Here is an 18759-nt window from a genome sequence, read left to right on the forward strand (position 1 = left end):
AAGGTTACCATTATCATATTCCTGGCATGAGTCCCAAACCACCCAGTTTCAGTGATATCTATAAAACTACATCAGATTGCTTCCTGCATAAGCAATGATACATTACAAAGAATGCTGCATTCGGAATCAAAGGTCTAAGTTTATAAACTTAGTCTTACTATTTGTTTGATCCTTAACAAGATATTAAAGCTCTGGGCCACAGTTTCCTCATATGCAAAATAAGAATTACTAAAACCTCTTCTAGTTTTAAATCTATGATTCTATAATCCTTTAAACTAAATATCTAAGGTCAAAATCATTTAAATTAGGAATCTTAGATTTGAATTTTAGTTACATGATCTCAGGCAATTGTTTGTGTGTGAGGGATAAAGGTAGAGGGGTGTTTTTGTTTTTGTTTTTACCTCTCAGAGGATAATTTCCATATCAATAAATTGGAGATAATGATACAAGATTGTTAAGGTCCATGCCTAAGCGAAGGGGCAGGTCAATTCTCTGAGAAGTTCCACAGCTGTGAATCATAACACTTGAAGGAGTTGCAAAACAGCCTTCACAGATGTTCCTTGTGGATTTGAAATGAAATAAATTGGAGGCAAGAGGAAAGAGGAGAGAGGTCAGAGAACACAACTGCCTCTCAGTCTCCTTGAATCCTCTTCCTCTTCCTCCTCCTCCTTTTCTTTCTTCTCTCACATGAAGAGATCCATTCTACAGGTCTGAATTAGACCTCCAGCAATCACTGGCAGGTGGCTCCCATATCACAACACAAGACAGTTCACATTTACCTTAGGCAATATGTAAATGTGGTTATTTTTATTACTATTATTTGTTGTGAAATCTTTTCAGCTTAGTTTTATAACTGTATCAAGAAAATGAAAAGTGAATTTTTGAATGGGATAGATGCAATAGAATTCTCAACATAGAAATAAATATTATCATTATATAGACAGGACAATTAATTTCTCTAAGACAACGAAAACAGAAAAATGATGTGGTTGGAAAAAAGAAAGGAAATTCAATGAATTCAATTCAGTTTGGCCTTCATCCCAATAAACTAGTAAGAGATAATCTATTGATAGTGGTGGAAAAGATAGAAATTCAAAAGAATAGTTTTTCATTTTGTTGGAATTAAAAACAAAACTGCTTCTAAGTAAAGATTTGGGTGCATTAAATGAAAGTTTGAAAGTTATGTTCTAAAGGAGAAATTGAGGGATAAGTTTAAATAAAAGATATTCACTGATCTAGAATTTCATTTTTAGAAATATAGAGATCTAGTTAATCATGGGGGAAGAAAGAAAAGAATTAAAGAGATAAAATAATTACATAGGACTGCCATGCCTGGATAGGTTAAGCTGCTTGGAAGGAATTCATCAAGGAAACTTATATACAAACCTAAAGTTGACTGAACTGAAATGTGTACTGTTTAAAAATGAGTTTTAAAATGCAAGGAAATGTATATAATCTAAATCTGAGTTTAAAAGTTGACACAATATGTTCTTCATACCTATTTGCAAATGTAAACAATAACAGGTTTAAATTAGAAGAATGTTAGAAATCACAAAATAGAAGTCATTATGGTTATTTAATCCAGACTTTAAATGAAATTTTTTTCTAGTTTGACTTTGAGCTTTGCTTAAAACCAAATATAATTAGTATTTTAAAGGTTGAGGCTTTGGAGTACTCTGAAAATGCTATATGTTTTCATCTATAGCATAAAACAAAATGTAGGATTTTCTATTGTAAAAGTGTAGTCACTGACACGAAAATTAAGGCACTTGCATTCTTTTAAATATTCTGTCATTGACTATGATATGAAGGTCCTTCATCTAATTATTGATCAGTCAAGGAGGAAAAAGGCTCTTTAATAATCAATCTGATATCCAAACTCAGATTCTTCAGAGAGGGAATTGATAAATATGAATAAAAGGCTCATACAAATAAGTTTTCTCTTTGCATTCCTGATCACAGACCTATCTAGAGACCTACTTCCTAGTATTCTTCTTAGTATGGTTATTTTACAGAATTATTAAAATATAGAACTGGCAATGACTTTTTAAACTAGGCCAGAATAGCTATTGAACAGGAACAGTCCTGGATGTTTCAAACTCTCATTTGTCCTTTGTATCAGCTAAAATGTTTATATTAAAACTATTATCTACATTCTTCACCTTCATGTAATAGAATTTCATAAATATTATTTAGTCACAGATGTTCCAAAATGTAACATAACAGGATAAAGTAAATATATATGCATAGATATATATGTTTATATATGTATGTGTATATTAATATATCAAGCAAAAATTGAAAATTTCAATGTAACTATCAAGAGAGAAGAAAGGGAGAGGAAAGAAGGGTGAGAATAAAAAGACGGAGGGAAAAGAAAAGGATAGAGAAAGAAAGAGAAAGGAAGAAGGTGGAAAGAGTGAAAGAGGGAGGAGATGTAAAGAGGCCTGAACTTGGAGTCAATAGATTTGGAGATGTGTCTCACCTCTGACCTTTAGTAGCTTTAGCTGAGCCCTAGTTTATTCATTTTAAATTTGGGAAAATTACACTCACGTAAACCATCTCATCAGATAACTGTCATGAGGTTCAAATGAGATAATGAATGTAAAATATTTTGTAAAACTGAATGTAATATGTAAATGTCAACTAGTTTTACTGTTGCTGATGTTATTAAATGATAGGAAACAAATGACTAAAATTATACACTCATGTATGTATGTGTATTTTATATGCACATATATACATATATATATATTTATATGTACACACATATTCTTTTTAAGGATTTCAGGTGTTAAATTTTATATATTTAAGCCAAATAATTGCTTATTCATACCAGCTTAGAACCATGGAAAGAAACAATAAGAAACAGCTTATTAATGAAAGATACTGACTTCTACAGTTCAATTGTACCACCCAAATTCTTTATTGCTAAACAAGACAATGCAACTCTGTGCCAAAATTTAATTAAGGTTTAAACTTTTGAAAGGGTGATGATAATGTTTTCACTGATAAAATATTTACCTGTCTTAGGATCGATAGAGAAATAAGGTTGTCCCTGAAGGATGCTATAAACCACTCTGGCACTATTTCCATAGGTTGGATCATCTGCATCTGTGGCTTTTACCTGAAGCACATATGCACCTAGAAAAAAGAAGATAAGACAACAATTGAACATTCTAATCTCTATTCTGTCTACTCTGACTTCAGTCTGCTTGAATTAGGGTATTCCACAATGCCGAAGGTCAAGAGTGAAAGAAATGTCAATTCTCATAACAAATGACCAAAGAGTCACAGAGGTTTTGTAACCACTCAACTGCAAAAATGCCAAAGATCACACAGGTTAAAAGCAAAAGCTTCCTTATTCCATTGGGAGAGAGAAATTGGTTAGACATATGTGTCAGGGTTTCCTCTTATAGGAAACTCAAGGCAGTGTGTGGCTAAACCTTAATTTAAATATTTGTAGCTAGATATAGAAACAAACAGTATAGTATAACAACAGTGGTGAGGCACAAGTTATCTAGTGACAAAAAGTTCATTCATGGCAGGGCTTTATTTCTGGTCCTGTTGGTGCTTGCCTAAGCACAAGGACACCAGTTCTATGATTTAGTTGCAGCAAAGTTCATCCAGAGTACAAGGGATTATTGTCATGACAAATTCAGAGCACAACACTTGTTCACTGAGCCTTAGTTCTGGAAAACAGGGTATCAAAAAAGAGAAGGATAATCTTGGATTCTGACAGAAAATATTTAGGCCTATCTAAATACATCACATAGGATCATTTTTTATTATCTATTTTTATAAAGGGAGATAAGTTCATTTATTATAATTAAATTTTTGATTATAGGAATTATAGGAATTTTTAGAGCAGTTGCAGACAAATTAACTCATCATATTAACATAGGAAGTGTTCAGGATTCATAGCAATGTTATTAATAGATCTACAACTTAATAATCTTTTATAATTGAGAGAAATTATTATTAGTAACCAATGATTTAGGGATATTCAAGTTTTCCCTTTTTTTCCTCCTTTGATTCTCATTAAAAGGCCTGAGTCTTTGATAGTTGAGATAATTTCCTCCTCTATCCAGATTTCTCCCTGGTGATGCAGTCACTATACTCTCCTCAGATTTGGGTGTGTATAAACTCTTTTAATAAGTTGTCCAAGCCTGGGGTTAACTTAAGAAGTAAATGACAAATTCAAAGTTCAGATCCAGCCTCTCATTGTAATATTCTTTCTCTCATTAATTGTTAACCAATCAGAACTGATTACCACCTGTAGAACATGTGTTCATTGAAGGGCATAAAAATCATGAGTCACTTGCCATACTGTCTTTGGTCTAAGAGAGAGGTGGCCAAATGGTCAACATTTTATTAAATTTCTGATATTATCAATAAAATGATTAAATTGTCCAGAAATTACGTCTTTAAATTTAGATAGGGCTCATAATATTTAGCTATTTCCTTGTAAAAAAAAAATGTGTGAAACTTTAATTTTTTGGTATGTTTTTATATTTTTTTAGTATGTTTTTAATGTTTTTATTTTAATATGTGTTTTTAGTGTTTTAATATGATGTCTATACACACACACAAATACGTGTGTGTGTGTGTGTGTGTGTGTGTGTGTGTAGGCTATCCCTATCCCTATCTCTACTAACTCCTCTTCTGGTTAAATGCCTAGAAAAAGTTAAAGGAAACCATATTATACAGATAATGGGTTGCTAGAAGGCAGGAGGAAATATATAATAAACAGTATGAGAACAATGACTAACTCTGAATTGATTCCAGTTCATAGTGTCTAAAGGCAAAAAAAAAAAAAAAAACACATAGACTTTCAGTACAGAATTGAACAGTAAGTTTCTAATAGGTGCCAGAACCCTTAGCAGAAGTTGCAAATGCCACACAATTCTAAATAGCAGACCAACCTGTTGTAAAAAGCAACAACAAATTGAGTTGAAGTTATGATGTGGACAGAGGACCAACAGAAAGCAACTTGAAAAGTATTATATCTAGAGCAAATTCTTATTATTTGCCACCAAATGTTAGGAGGCAAACATTTACTAAATACTTACTGTATGCAGGCACTATGGTAAATGCCATAGATTCAAAGAAAGACAAAAATAGTCCCTGACCTCAAGTAGCTCACATTTAATGGAGAAGACAACATGTAAAAAGTTCAATCATTTCTGCATATGTTTTGTATGTATTTAAGACAATTATATAAGGGAAAGTACAACTTGAAAAAACCTTCTGCTAGAAATAGAAATGAGAAGGAAAATCCTTTCAGGCATGAAGGACAGCCAATGCAAAGGCATAGAGATTAGAGAGGTAGTATCATGCGCAAGAAATAGCAAGTAAGCTGGTATAGCTCTCAAAGTTATGTCAGATAATAATGATAATCTTTTGTCAATCTCTAAGAAAAGTCATTTCTAACTAAAACTAAGTGAAATTTCAAAGACTAAGATAAAATCATAAGAACTGGGAAATTTCCCAGCTACAGGATATGGAATGCTTCTCTTTCTCGCCATCAGGTAAACTATTATATAATCTTGCAAAGCTTTCCCTTATAATGGAAAAGAAAAAGTAAATCACATGAAAAAGTATAGATAGACATCTGGAGATCAGAAACAAAGAGAAATAAGATGAGTGGTTGAAGCTAACTTTTTAATTGAAAGTTGATTCACATTCCATCATACCATTATAAATTATACCATATCCATTTGTTAAGTTCCTACCATGAGCCTGGCATATTAATAATCATGAATTTCCTAGTTATAACTTTTCTGGGGTGAGATTGGAGGGCTGGGAGGGGTAATGGAGAGGGGACTCAAATCAAAGGAGTATTGGGAAATGAAGTTAGATTCTCTTCTGTTGGCTTCCTTTTATCTAGCTTATAGTTATTAGTAAGTACAGACAGCTGAACAAATTATTCTCTAAGACACAATAGCCAATGACTATAGTAACTTATTGTTTGATAAACCCCCAAAACTCCAGCTTCAGGGGTAAGAACTCACTATTGACAAAAATTTCTGAGGAAACTGGAAAATAGTAGGCATTGACCAACATCTTATACCCTATACCAAGACAAGGTCAAAATGGGTTCCTGATTTAGTCACAGGGGGTGATATGATAAGCAAATTAGAAGAGCAAAGAATAGTTTACCTGTCAGATATTTGAAGAATACTGGAACTTATACCAAACAAAATCTAGAAATACCAAATGTATAAGTTTGATTACATTAAATTTAAACATTTTCTCAAAAACAAAACCAGTGCAGTCTAGAGAAGAAGGAAACAGGAGGATGGAGAAAAATTTTATAGCCAGTATTTCTGATAAGGCCTCATTTCTAAAATATATAGAGAATTGAGTCAGATTTATTAGAATACAAGTTGTTCCTCAACTGATAAATGGTCAAAGGATATGAATAGGCAATTTTCAGATGAAGATATTAAAGTCGTTTATAATCATTTTTAAAAATGCTCCAAAACACAATTGCTTAGAGAAATGCAAATTAGAACAACTCTGAATTACTACCTACCTATTAGATTAACTAAGATGAAAGGGAAAAAATGATAAATGTTGGAGGGGATGTGGAAAAACTGGGATACTAATATATTATTGATGAAGTTGTGCTGATCCAGCCATTCTGGAGAGCAATTGAGAACTATGCTCAAAAGGCTATAAAAATGTTCATACTCTTTCGATCTATCAGTGCCACTATTAGATCTATATCCCAAATAAATCCAGAAAGAAGGAAAAGAACTCACATGTATCCAAAAAAATGTTTGTAGCAATTTTTGTAATGGCAAGGTATTGAAAATTGCCCATCAATTTGAGGAAAGAATAACTTATGGTATATGAATGTAATGGAAAACTGTTATTCCATAGGAAATGATGAGCAGGCTCATACCAGAAAACCCTGGAAAGACATGAATTGATGCTGAGTGAAGTGAGCAGAATCAGTACACCACTATACATGGTAACAATATTGCATGATGCTCAACTATATGGTAGACTTGGTTCTTCTCAGCAATATAGTGAACCAAGGCAATTCCAATAGACTTGGGGTAGAAAATGCCATTTACATTCAGGAAAAAAAAAAAACTACAGAGACTGATGAGGATAGAAGCATACTATTTTTATTTCTTCATTCTTTCTTTTTGGTTTTGTTTTTGTTTTTCTTGTAGTTTTCCCCTTTTGTTCTGATTTCTCTTTTATAATATAACTAACATGGAAATATGTTTAAAATGATCATGTATGTATAACCTATATTAGATTGCTTATTGTCTTGGGGAGGGAGAAGATAAAGGAAGAAGGAGAAAAATGTAGAACTTAAAACCTTACCAAAAAATCAGTGTTGAAAACTATCTTTACCTGTAATTAGAAAAAAAAACACTATTAAGTGAAAAACAAAACAAAACAAACAAAACCACACTATTTCACAATCTTAAGGAAAACTGACAATGCCTTTCCAAATGGTTTTAGACCTGAGTTCCATAATGGCTAACAATAATTTGCCAGAGTAGTTAGCCAAATGATTTTAGAGAGTCTTTTTCTTCAGTATAAAGTCTGTTAGTCTCTTATCTATTTTAAGTGAAAAGATTACATATATATATATGTATATATGTATATATATATATACATATATACATATATATATGTACATATATATTTACTTATTCCATAGATTATTAGGGAGGGCGAAATTTTTTTGATAACTTTTTATTGACAGAACCCATGCCAGGGTAATTTTTTACAACATTATCCCTTGCACTCTCTTCTATTCCGATTTTTCCCTTCCCTCCCTCCACCCCCTCCCCCAGATGGCAAGCAATCCTATACATGTTAAATAGGTTACAGTATATCCTAGATACAATATATGTGTGCAGAACCGAACAGTTCTCTTGTTGCACAAGGAGAATTGGATTCAGAAGGTAAAAATAACCCAGGAAGAAAAACAAAAATGCAAATAGTTTACATTCATTTCCCAGTGTTCTTTCTTTGGGTGTAACTGCTTCTGTCCATCATTTATCAGTTGAAACTGAGTTAGGTCTCTTTGTCAAAGAAATCCACTTCCATCAGAATACATCCTCATACAGTATCGTTGTTGAGGTATATAATGTAAGTCTCACCAGTCCTCTCTGTATTCATCCTGCTGGTCATTTCTTACAGAACAATAATATTCCATAACATTCATATACCACAATTTACTCAACTATTCTCCAATTGATGGGCATCCATTCATTTTCCAGTTTCTAGCCACTACAAACAGGGCTGCCACAAACATTTTGACACATACAGGTCCCTTTCTCTTCTTTAGTATCTCTTTGGGGTATAAGCCCAGTAGACACACTGCTGGATCAAAGGGTATGCACAGTTTGATAACTTTTTGAACATAGTGGGTGAAATATTTTTTAAAAGAAAGGAAATAATAATTCAAGAAGAAAACAAAGAAAAAAAACACAAAGAGGCAAAGTTTAAATCTAAGCAATAACAGATGATCTGGTTGGCATTCAAATAACATGGACAATTCATCAAATCTGCATTCTCTACAGCAGAATTTGAATATTTGGCAGGTTAGCTCCAGAAAGCACATCAGTGTCCAGAAACTCAACTTGCCAGATAATCTTTAGTTTTCCTAAGACAATTCAATAGAAGCTATTCAGTTTCTTGACATGTAATTGGCATACTGTTCAGGTTTCATAGGCAGCACAAGCAGATTTAAGATCAGCACAATAGTTCTGTACACCTAAAGTTTGGGAAGCAGTCTAATACCTTTTCTATTCCACACTTTCCTTCAAAGACTCCAAAATATTGAACTAGCTCTGGTAATGTATATTTTAACTTTATCTAACTAGTATATTGTCAAAGTAAGTGAACTTATCTACTGCATTCCAAATTTTTCTACTTGCTATATCCTATGGTTACACATATGGATGATGTGTGGTTCTATCTAATAAAGAACCTTTGTTTTCTTCCTGTTAATTGTTTAGGCCAACATTAACAGAAGCAATAGATAACTTATCCATACTTTGTTACATCTTGCCCATAGAAGTTTCATTGCATGTACAATTATCTATGAATTAAAAAATCATGTACCAACTCTCCTTCCATATCAGTCTTGACTTGTAGCCTTTTCAAGTTAAATAATGTAACATCAATGAAGTAATTGACCTTGATGACACTTTCATTCTCACTGAAAGCATCCAAAAATGTTGCTAAAAATATCATGAGAAAAGTTAAAGAAGTAAGCATAAAACCTCAGTTCACTGTATTAGTGAATGGGAAAGTTTGATAGCATCATTCATTATCCAGAATCCAAGCTAGCATGCTGTCATGGAACTGTTATGAAATGATGAACTTCTCCAAGCAACCAAATATTTCCATGATCTTCCACAAGCCCTCATGGCTGACATTATCAAAGGTCTTAGTTAAATAAACAAATGTAGTCCATAGATCTCTATTCTACTCTTTGTATTTCTTCTGGAGTTGAGAGGTTACAAATGCCATATTGACCATTCTTCAGCCCTTTCTGAAATTATACTGTGTCTCTGGTAGATGACCATTTTCCAGGTTAAGGATCATCATATTAAGGACTTTGGCAAAAAAAAAAAAAATTGGCAATGACTAAGAGACATGCCATCCACCCACCCCATCATTGCACAGGACAATCTAGTTCTTCTACCCTTATTGAAATGGACAGTGAAGGTATCCTTGAACTAGTGGGGGATAACCTCCTCTTGCCAAATAGCCTGAACAATTTCAGGCAGGAGGGTGAACTAAACAGTGCAGTGGATAGAGAACTGGCTCTGAAATCAGGAAGATCTCAGTTCAAATTCTACCTCAGGCGCTTAACACTTACTAGCTGTGTGAACCTGGTCAAGTCACTGAACTCAATTGCCTTGCCAAAAAAAAAAATAAATCAGCTAGCTTTTATATGAGCAATGGACTTCCTGCCTAATAAAATCTCAGGTGTAACAAAATCAGCACCAGGTGTTTTGTTACCTAAGAGAAACTACAGGGCATTCAAAATGTCTTCTTCAGTTGGAAGTTTGACAAAAGAAGGGTTGACTTTAAACTGAAGTATACAGTCAATGGCTTGAGCACTGGCTGATGACAATTTGGAGAGAACATTATAGAAGTATTCAACCCATTTCTCATTGATTATGTCCTTATCAATAATCAGGCTCAAATTGCACTGAGTAGTTGAGATGCATCATAAGTCTTTGGCCCATAAATATGCTTCAAGCCATCATAAAACATTTTGTACTGTTAATATCAGTGTAAAACTGAAATCCATCTTCCTTCTTACTGAGCAAAGAATGCTGAATCTCTCTAAATTACACTTTCATTTCCCTTTTGACAGAGTTAAATAGTGCTTCTTAGAGAAAGATGAATTATCCTGCTGCCAAACTCTGTAGAGTTTTCATATTTCATTCAGAAGTTTCTGAATTTCTCTATCATTTTCTTCAAACCAATCTTCATGTTTGCAAGTGATGTGGTCTGGATAAATAAATTTGGTGCTATACAAGAAATCTTTGAAATCTGCTCTCTTCTTTCTTGCTTAACCATTACCAGCCATTCATTAGTTTAGTTTTCTCTCCAAAATTAGAAATAAATTCTTCAAAGTCAGAGAACCTCTCTAATCTGTTGACATTAATTCTTCTAGTAGTTGTCTTTGCCTTGGGTCTCTACTTTTGATGAATGTGAATGTCAAGTTGGAGAGGTTTCATCTATGATTCGTCCCAGACTCTGTACCACTATGTTACTTTGTTACTCTCATATTCTGTCAGTATCTTTTACTTACAATGATATAATCTATAAAAGTTCAATGTTTGCTGCAGGGGTGCATTCATGACGTTTTATTACATTTAAGTAAACCAAAGAAAATGTTGGTCATAAGAAGGTCATAAGATGCACAACTCTTCAGCAGTAAGTGATCATTGCTATTTGCTGTCTCTGACTTGATTCCTCCCAATAACTCCTTGCCATGTTTAATATCATGTTATCTACCATGGCATTAATGTTACCCAGAATTACAAGCTTATCTTCTTTTTGGCACATTGATTATGAGGGTTTCTGGGTCTTCATAAAATTTTGCTTTAGCCTCATCAAGGTTTGTCATGGTTAGAGTTTGTCATGATTGAAGGGTATGTCATAGTTGGAGCATATGATCTGAAGTGGCTATTGTGGTACATTCCTAAAAATGACAATACATTTTATGAAGTTGTCATTCACTCCTTCTGGTAGGTATAAAAGTTTAATAACTAGATGTCCTGTATCATTGTAGCCTTTCCAGAAAACAAAACAAAACAAACCAAAAAAAAAAAAAAAAAAACATGTATCCAACTCCAACTTTGGTAAATTGGCCTTCATTTGTCAACCTTGTTTCACCCAGGACTATTTGGATACAATATTTGTTCAATTCTCTCACAACATGAGCTATTTATTTTTCAAGTGTATTGAATTTCGTGTTATCCATAAGTGTATATACATTTCATATACTAAGGGTGAGTTGAATCATCTTCACAAAAGTTATTGTACATTTTTTTTTTTTTTGGTTTTGACCACAATGTAAATTAAGTTAGATGAACTAGACAATTTTAGGGAACTTTTTCTAACCCATTTCTCATGTCAGGAGATGAGCTCATGTACCCAGAGGACTGCCTAACCCCACTGTTGATTTAGTCCAGTGAGAAATCAATCCTATGGCTTGGGCTACTTGTGTACAGGGTTTGATTAAAGCTCCCAGTACATCTGTATCTGCTGCTTCCTAATCTGTTCATCTTTGTAGGATTCTGAGGTAGGTAAAGTGGTAAATGGTATGGATGATATCTTTTGAGGAAGTAAACTTTGAACTAGTAAACTAATATATTGCCCTATAATATAGTGAAATGATGACTCATGTCTGGAGTATAACTATCATAGGACCTTATTCAAAATGAACACAATACCAAATAATTTATAGGGAGGAAAAAAAGAGAAATCAAGAAATCTCAAAGCTCTTTACAGACTAGAATAATGAACTGGCTTAAATAACATGAACTTTATTAGAGATATGTGTTATCTTCTATATTTGGAATCAAAATATCAATCTGATAACCATCAGGGGAGAAGTGGCTTAGGAACATTTCATGAGAAAAAAAAAAGATCTTTGGGGTTTTAGTGGACTGAAATTTCCTTATGAAGTCATATAATAACAAGGCAAATAAAAAAGAAAATGATAACACTATCATAATAACAAAATCATAATGTAGAAAATAAGTGGTGGCAGTGATGATCCCGCTATACCTGGGATTCTGCATTCATTCCTGGACACCACATTGATATATATCCAGAAAACGATGACAAGGATAGTGAAAGAGACCATCCTTTACAAGGACTGGACAAAATAAGTATAGACATTTTAGGCTGGAAGGGAAGAGACTTTGGGCAGGGAAATAAATAGTAATAATGATCTTCAAGTATTTGCAGACTTTTTATATAAAAAAAGAGATTTAACACTTTAGGCATGGTCCCAGAGGAAATAACAAGAATTAATAGGTCAAAGTAGTAAAGAAGAAAAGTTAGACAATTAAAATCATCTTCTAAAAGTTAGAACTATTTCAAACTAGAATTGATTGCCTAAAGGTATATTTCATGTCTTCTCAAGTTGCAGCCTGTTAAGAATGTTCTAGAGAAAAATTCTTATTAATGACCAGATTGTACTTGCTATCCTCTAAGGTTCACTCCTCTGAATCACTGGATTTGGATGTTGTGATTCTCAATGATGTGACCAATCCTTATGTTTTTGAGAGAGCAGAAACTCTTTAGTAGTCTGTGGCTTTCGATGGAGGTCACAAAAAGGATCAAGAACTAGACAAATTTGATCAGATTTCTTTTATAATGTAGGAGCAGTTCTAATATCAGATGTCAACTTGTTCAGTTTTCATGTTGAAATGAAAAGTTGCAAGTCAATGAATATTTAACAAAAGGAGGCCTACTTTGCCCTAACCCAGCAAATATACGCAACAAGGATACATTCACACTTGTCTTTTCTGGATGTAGTACTACCTCTTTCTACCCCTTTTATTTCTATTTAGAAATCTGCCTGGTGATCAGGGCATGAAATATTATTTAAGAACATGGTAATTCACAAGGTCTTCAGAAATCCAAAAAGGTCAAGGGGCCTACAATTCATCATGCTGGGACTTCAATGACCTGGAAGATGCATCAGGAAACCTGAAGGTAACTAGGTCCAGGGGTAATGTTTAGCTTCTTTTAGACCATGCTTTCTCCTCCTACTGTGGGTAAAAGGAAAGAAGGTGCATCAGGGAAACATCGGTTCTAACAGAGGATGACAATTGCTGATAAAAACTAGTCCCAGATCAAGTTTTTGTCTGATTTTATGATTCAGTATGTCCACCTGTCTTTATTCGAATGTTTTAACATTCAGGAAAACATACTATCTTAGTTTATATATAGAAGACTCTCAGTCTTCAGAGCATCTCACAGCTTACTGAATTTTTATAAATTCATTACAGAAACAAAGATGAATAACTTAAACAGTGCCTATGGGCATGCACCACGACATGCTCAAAATACCCCTGTCACATAAGATTAGTGGAATAATGGAGCTGGTAACCATATACTGAATTAATGGCTATTACATCTGTTCTAGCATTCATTAACCCAACCTTATCCTTAATCCTGTGGTAATTCTATGAATATTCTGATAGTTTCTGAATGATTTTTTCCCAATATTTGTCATCTCTTCTACTGATCCCTGCCCCAATGCTTCATTGTGGACATGACCCTGAACTCTCAAGAATTCTATCATTGGAATATAAGGAGTAGTTTGTACTCTACAGTTAGAAAGGGTCTCTTACCATGATCTCAGTAATAGACTATATTATATGTACCTGTCACCTGAGCACCAACCAAGCTAAGTTTGGAGATGATCACAAGAGTGACTAAAAGATCAAGTAATGTATGCCCTAATTGCTCTTTTAAATTATCCACTACTCACTAAGGATTTATTTTCTGCTGCTTTATATATAAAGAAAAAGTCATGACCAGGGTCATTTTATGGAGAAGTTAGGAAAGTAGGGTTTAGCTCTCCATCCAAAGCTAGTAAAGCAAGTTTGCTAGTGAAACTAACCACCAGTAGCCACATCCTATTACATACTTAAAAATAAACATTCTCCTCTCCTACTATTTTTTTCCCTTTTCAAGCTAAATACCACCATTTTATTCTTTTGTGCTCTTAGCAAAGATGACTCATTGAGATGTTGTACACCATCCTCCCAGTTTAAAGGTTAGGGAAAATGTTTTGTCATTGTAGTGCTCTTTATGGAAGTGTGGTGACTAGAGAGGCAGCAATCTTTTTTCCCCTTAGTATCTCTCCTCTCTGGGGGTAGCACTACTTATTGAGGGGAGGGAGGAGAAGGGCTGGAAGATAAGATTATAGATCCCACAACTCAAAACTTAAATGGATTTATGATCTTGTGGCATTCTGGAGTTTCTTCCAACCCTCCACTTTCAGTAATAGATGATCCAGGTAAGATTTAACAGTCAGTCATCAACCATTCCCAAAGTCCCTCATATCAGTCCAAAGTACACTAGATGCAGGGTCCAATCCATGGTCTCACTTAAAACTGCTGCTCCAGGCTGTGAAGTGATAGGAGGCTCTCATTCCTTGCAGAGTGGGTGCGTCATGCTGACAATCAAAGCTGATCAAAGCTGATCCAGGTTCCAGAAGCAAGCCAATATCTGTAATTTGACCAAAATCTAGAACAAAAACACAAATCTAACACATAAAGATTAGATCAGTCTCAGATAGACTCAGTTCACCAAACTGTTGCAAAATACGAGGAGGCCAAAATGGATTGGCCAGCATTTTCCTATGTGACGAGACGAGTTTGCTTTACAGGCCAAGCAAATGGCTGCAGTGTTACAGATCCCTGTTAATTGTCCACTTATCATGTAGAAACCTTAAAGAAACAAAACACAAATATCCAGTAACAGACAGATGACCAGGCGAAATACTTAGCTGCCCAAGCATTTAGGATACAATGATTACATATGACCAGACTGAAAATAGAAAAGCATGACATAATTGAATTGCATTAACAATTCTATTGATCATTGCTCTGATCAGAGAGAGATCAGTTACAGAAGGAAAAATGTAAGAACATAACTATAACATAACATAAGCAGTTGAATTTTAACTGCTTATCAATTGTCTCAGTAACTGTCAGAGGGTGGAGCTTTAAAACTCCCAAATAGCATTAACTAATTAACTCTAAGCCCAAAAACTTTTACCTCCAATAACAGATGTCATTAATCAAATTTCTGATAAATCTTAAACAAAGATTTATCATAACTTTACAGTAATAACAGAAAGAAATTTTGTCTCAGTAAGTTCACAACTTAGAACAATTATCATATCTAGGTAGATGTTACATGAGTGAACATTATACATACAAATCATTTTGCTTTTAAAATACCCAATACATAGAAAAATATCCCAAATTGCATATTGTCCATAACAGAAACATTTTCAAAAGGACAAAGAAAAAACTATTATGTTCAGAGGCCCTTTAAATAACCTCAGGATGACCCAATACAATCAATTTAAACTTTATACAAAAGACCCAATTCCACATAAAAGAATTCAAGAAGGTTTTTAACATAGCAATTAAACTTTTAGAAATATTCGTACCAAAGTATGGATCACATTAATGACCATATCTCTTAACCAAGAAAACTTTTATCTATCAAAAAAAAAAAAAAAAACAAACATTCAATCATTTAACCTAAAAGTATGCATGTCCTTAAAAATCACAGTTTGCTGCACTGCCGCAATCAGATAAGAAAAAAGCGGCAGGAACATACTTAGAGAGGAGAGGGGAGAAGAGGATTCCACATGGCCACCCTTCCTCCACTCCTGACCCCCTAGAAAAAAAAAAACTTCCCTCAGGTTCCCCACTCAATTTCCTACATGGGGATCCTTTTCAAGATTTAGCCCATCAATTTCCCAACATCAGATTTCTTCCCAAATCCACCCATTTCCAACTTTCTCTTTCTCCCTGGCTACATACTTGAACACTCTCCTTAAAGAACTTTCCTTCCCAGATGCTCCTTTGGTAAAGTAGCAGAAGACAGTGGGGATGGGTGGCTCCCTTCCCCACCTCTTCACCTACTCCCAAGTCTTTCACCTTCCTAAAACCATGCAAACCTCTAATTTCCCCTACAAATCAGTCCTTCCTAAATCACCTGCATTCCTCTTTCCTTTTCCCTTCAAAAACCTGTAAGATTCACACTATAGTGAATAGCCCAAACCTCCACAAAATCTACACATGTCCAGCAGAGCTGGATTTAAGGTATAACTTATGTTAACAAATAATTCAATATATTTCAGAAGGTAACAAACTGAATCAAACTAATACAGATGTTTTTAAAAGTTTTTTTTTCTTTCTTAATCATTGTTCTTAAAACTTAACAAAGCTCTTAAATCAGCAAACAAACTAGGGGCTGTTTCCAGGACCTCCACCCCCAGAGAGAGGTTTGTTTCACCTTGAATTCCCTTTTCCCATTCCAGAATCCAAAGGGGCTTCTGTGAACTTCCAAGCCCATTTAGTGCTTTACTCTGCCTTCACAGAGAATGCCTAGATATTCCATTCAAACTTCTTTCCTTTAAATGTTAGCATACTGCTGTATATTAACTTTCCAAACTTTCAAATCCCTTTCAATCTATTTTTTTCATTTCCTTTTTTTTTTTTTTAATTTCTTCCTTTCTCTCCCTTTTCTCCCTTTTTCTCACAGGCTGCTGCAGTCAGCCAGAGACAGAGAGAGAGAAAGATTTTTCGAACTTCTTGATATTCTCTAAGCCTGCAACACAGAGGCTGAATTCTTATCTCTTACAAGCTTACTAACTTTTAACATAGACACACACAGACACACGTGGAGCTCCATTTTACTAAACACAGTTGCAACGTTGTTCTTTAAAATTTTCAACCAACAAAACAGACAAATCACACAGAACATAAAACACACATCACACAGACTACACAGTTACAACATTAAACAAACATATAAGATATACCCAGAGGATATTTTCCAGCATCCCAGAAAATACCCATCTCAGAATTTTTAAACCCGTCGGCATTTATTCTGAGACCACAGGTTGCTAGCAACAGAAGAGACCAGAACCAGAATAACCAGAACCAGATGGTACCCCAAAAGGTACCCAGACAGACTTACTCTCCCAAATGCCGAATCAAATGCCGAATCGATTTCGTTGTCCACTGTAGGCTGGACTGAGGCTGAAGAACCGCTTCCTTTTTTTTTTTTTTCAAGGAACAGACCCAGGTCCTGAGCCTCCCTCAGGCCTAGGTGGAGACGGAGTGGTCTCTAATCTCTAATCCAGTTCTCAGTTTCTATTATCTCAGCAGGACCTCCAAATTGTAATGCCAGAGAAACTGAGGCAGGAGAGAGATTAGAGAGTTTTAATATTTTTATTAATGGGAGAGTAAGATTGACTGGACAGGACTCTTGTCTCAGATTATCCAGTCAGACAGAGATAAGTATACTGGGACCAAGGAATCCATATTGGTCCCAGGGCTGGAGGATCCAAAGAATCCAGCGTCCAGCATACAGCTGCCAGACGCCATTCTCCAGCAATGAATGGAGGAACCCCAACTTTTTAAATACCTTTTTGGAGACAAAGAAGAGAAAGGGAGGGAAAGTTTTTATCAGGGAGGGGAAACCATAAAACCCTAAAAAATCTGGAAACAAAGAAGTAAAGATATCGTGGGTTATCTTGGAATATTCTAAAGGAATATTGTAAATCCTTGAGGACACAAAACAGTCAGGAATCTACTCTCTTATCTTGCTAATTTATAAGTGGAGAGCGAATAATCCTTAGTTTTACTGGGTCAGAGACAGAACAGTTAAGGAAACTGAGACAGGGAAACTGAGTCAGGACAGTTAAAGAGAACTGTGGCATAACAATACTTGTTTTCTCAAATGTTGGCTAAAAGAAAAGCATTCTCTACCCAATAATCTAAACAACAGCCATCTGTTTTTTTAAATACATTTTTTAATTATCACAATATGCAATCAATTCCTCAACCCTCTCACCTTACCTCCTTCCATTTAAATGTTCTGATAAGACTTTACTGTGAGGCCAAACTAAGGCAAACTAAGCCTTTTCTAGGGCTGTTCATTCAGTTTGATACAATAATTATTATTCTTATGTTGTTGCAATAACTTATAACAATATGTCAGGCCTCTTGAAAAAAAAAGTCACTAAGACTGAATATCCCTTTCTTCTACAATTTAAACTCATCTTGGTATAAAAATCAATCATTAGAAATACAGAAAATAATTACATTCTGGAATTGCTCTTGCTGAAACTTCAAACTCTTAACTAAAATATAATTTGGAAGTTTATAATGAGATAATAAATATTGGTTACAAATTGTGGTGTCAAATTAGTTTACATACCATAGATTTCTACCAACCAGAAAGTAAACAAACAAAAAGTCTCCTTCCTTTTTTTAATCTTTATCTCTGCAATCTCTGTTTAGACAGCAGAGACAATTATCCTAGCAAAATATCCTGTATTAGCAGAGGCATGGAATCTGGTAATAGAGGGATCTTACTAGCTTGTCTCCATTTTGTGAGAAGAGGAAGATTGAGGGCTAGGGGCAGGGGAGGGAATCCTTAGGTGAGTATTTCTTCTTATTTGCTTGAATGAATATCATTAGGAACTTC

The 18759-nt window shown here is 34.5% G+C and overlaps 1 protein-coding gene across 2 annotated transcripts in view; it reads right to left on the bottom strand.

The window, feature by feature from the left end:
* The window catches only part of CDH12 (cadherin 12), a 969321-nt gene that overhangs the window by 135786 nt on the left and 814776 nt on the right, over window positions 1-18759 (bottom strand). For both annotated transcript variants that reach the window (XM_051969878.1, XM_051969879.1), the window contains one exon: window positions 3025-3144. In XM_051969878.1, coding sequence (XP_051825838.1) covers window positions 3025-3144 — 120 coding nt within the window. The remainder of the gene's footprint in view (window positions 1-3024; window positions 3145-18759) is intronic.

Source organism: Antechinus flavipes, chromosome 1, assembly GCF_016432865.1.
Source record: "Antechinus flavipes isolate AdamAnt ecotype Samford, QLD, Australia chromosome 1, AdamAnt_v2, whole genome shotgun sequence".
NCBI lineage: Eukaryota > Metazoa > Chordata > Mammalia > Dasyuromorphia > Dasyuridae > Antechinus > Antechinus flavipes.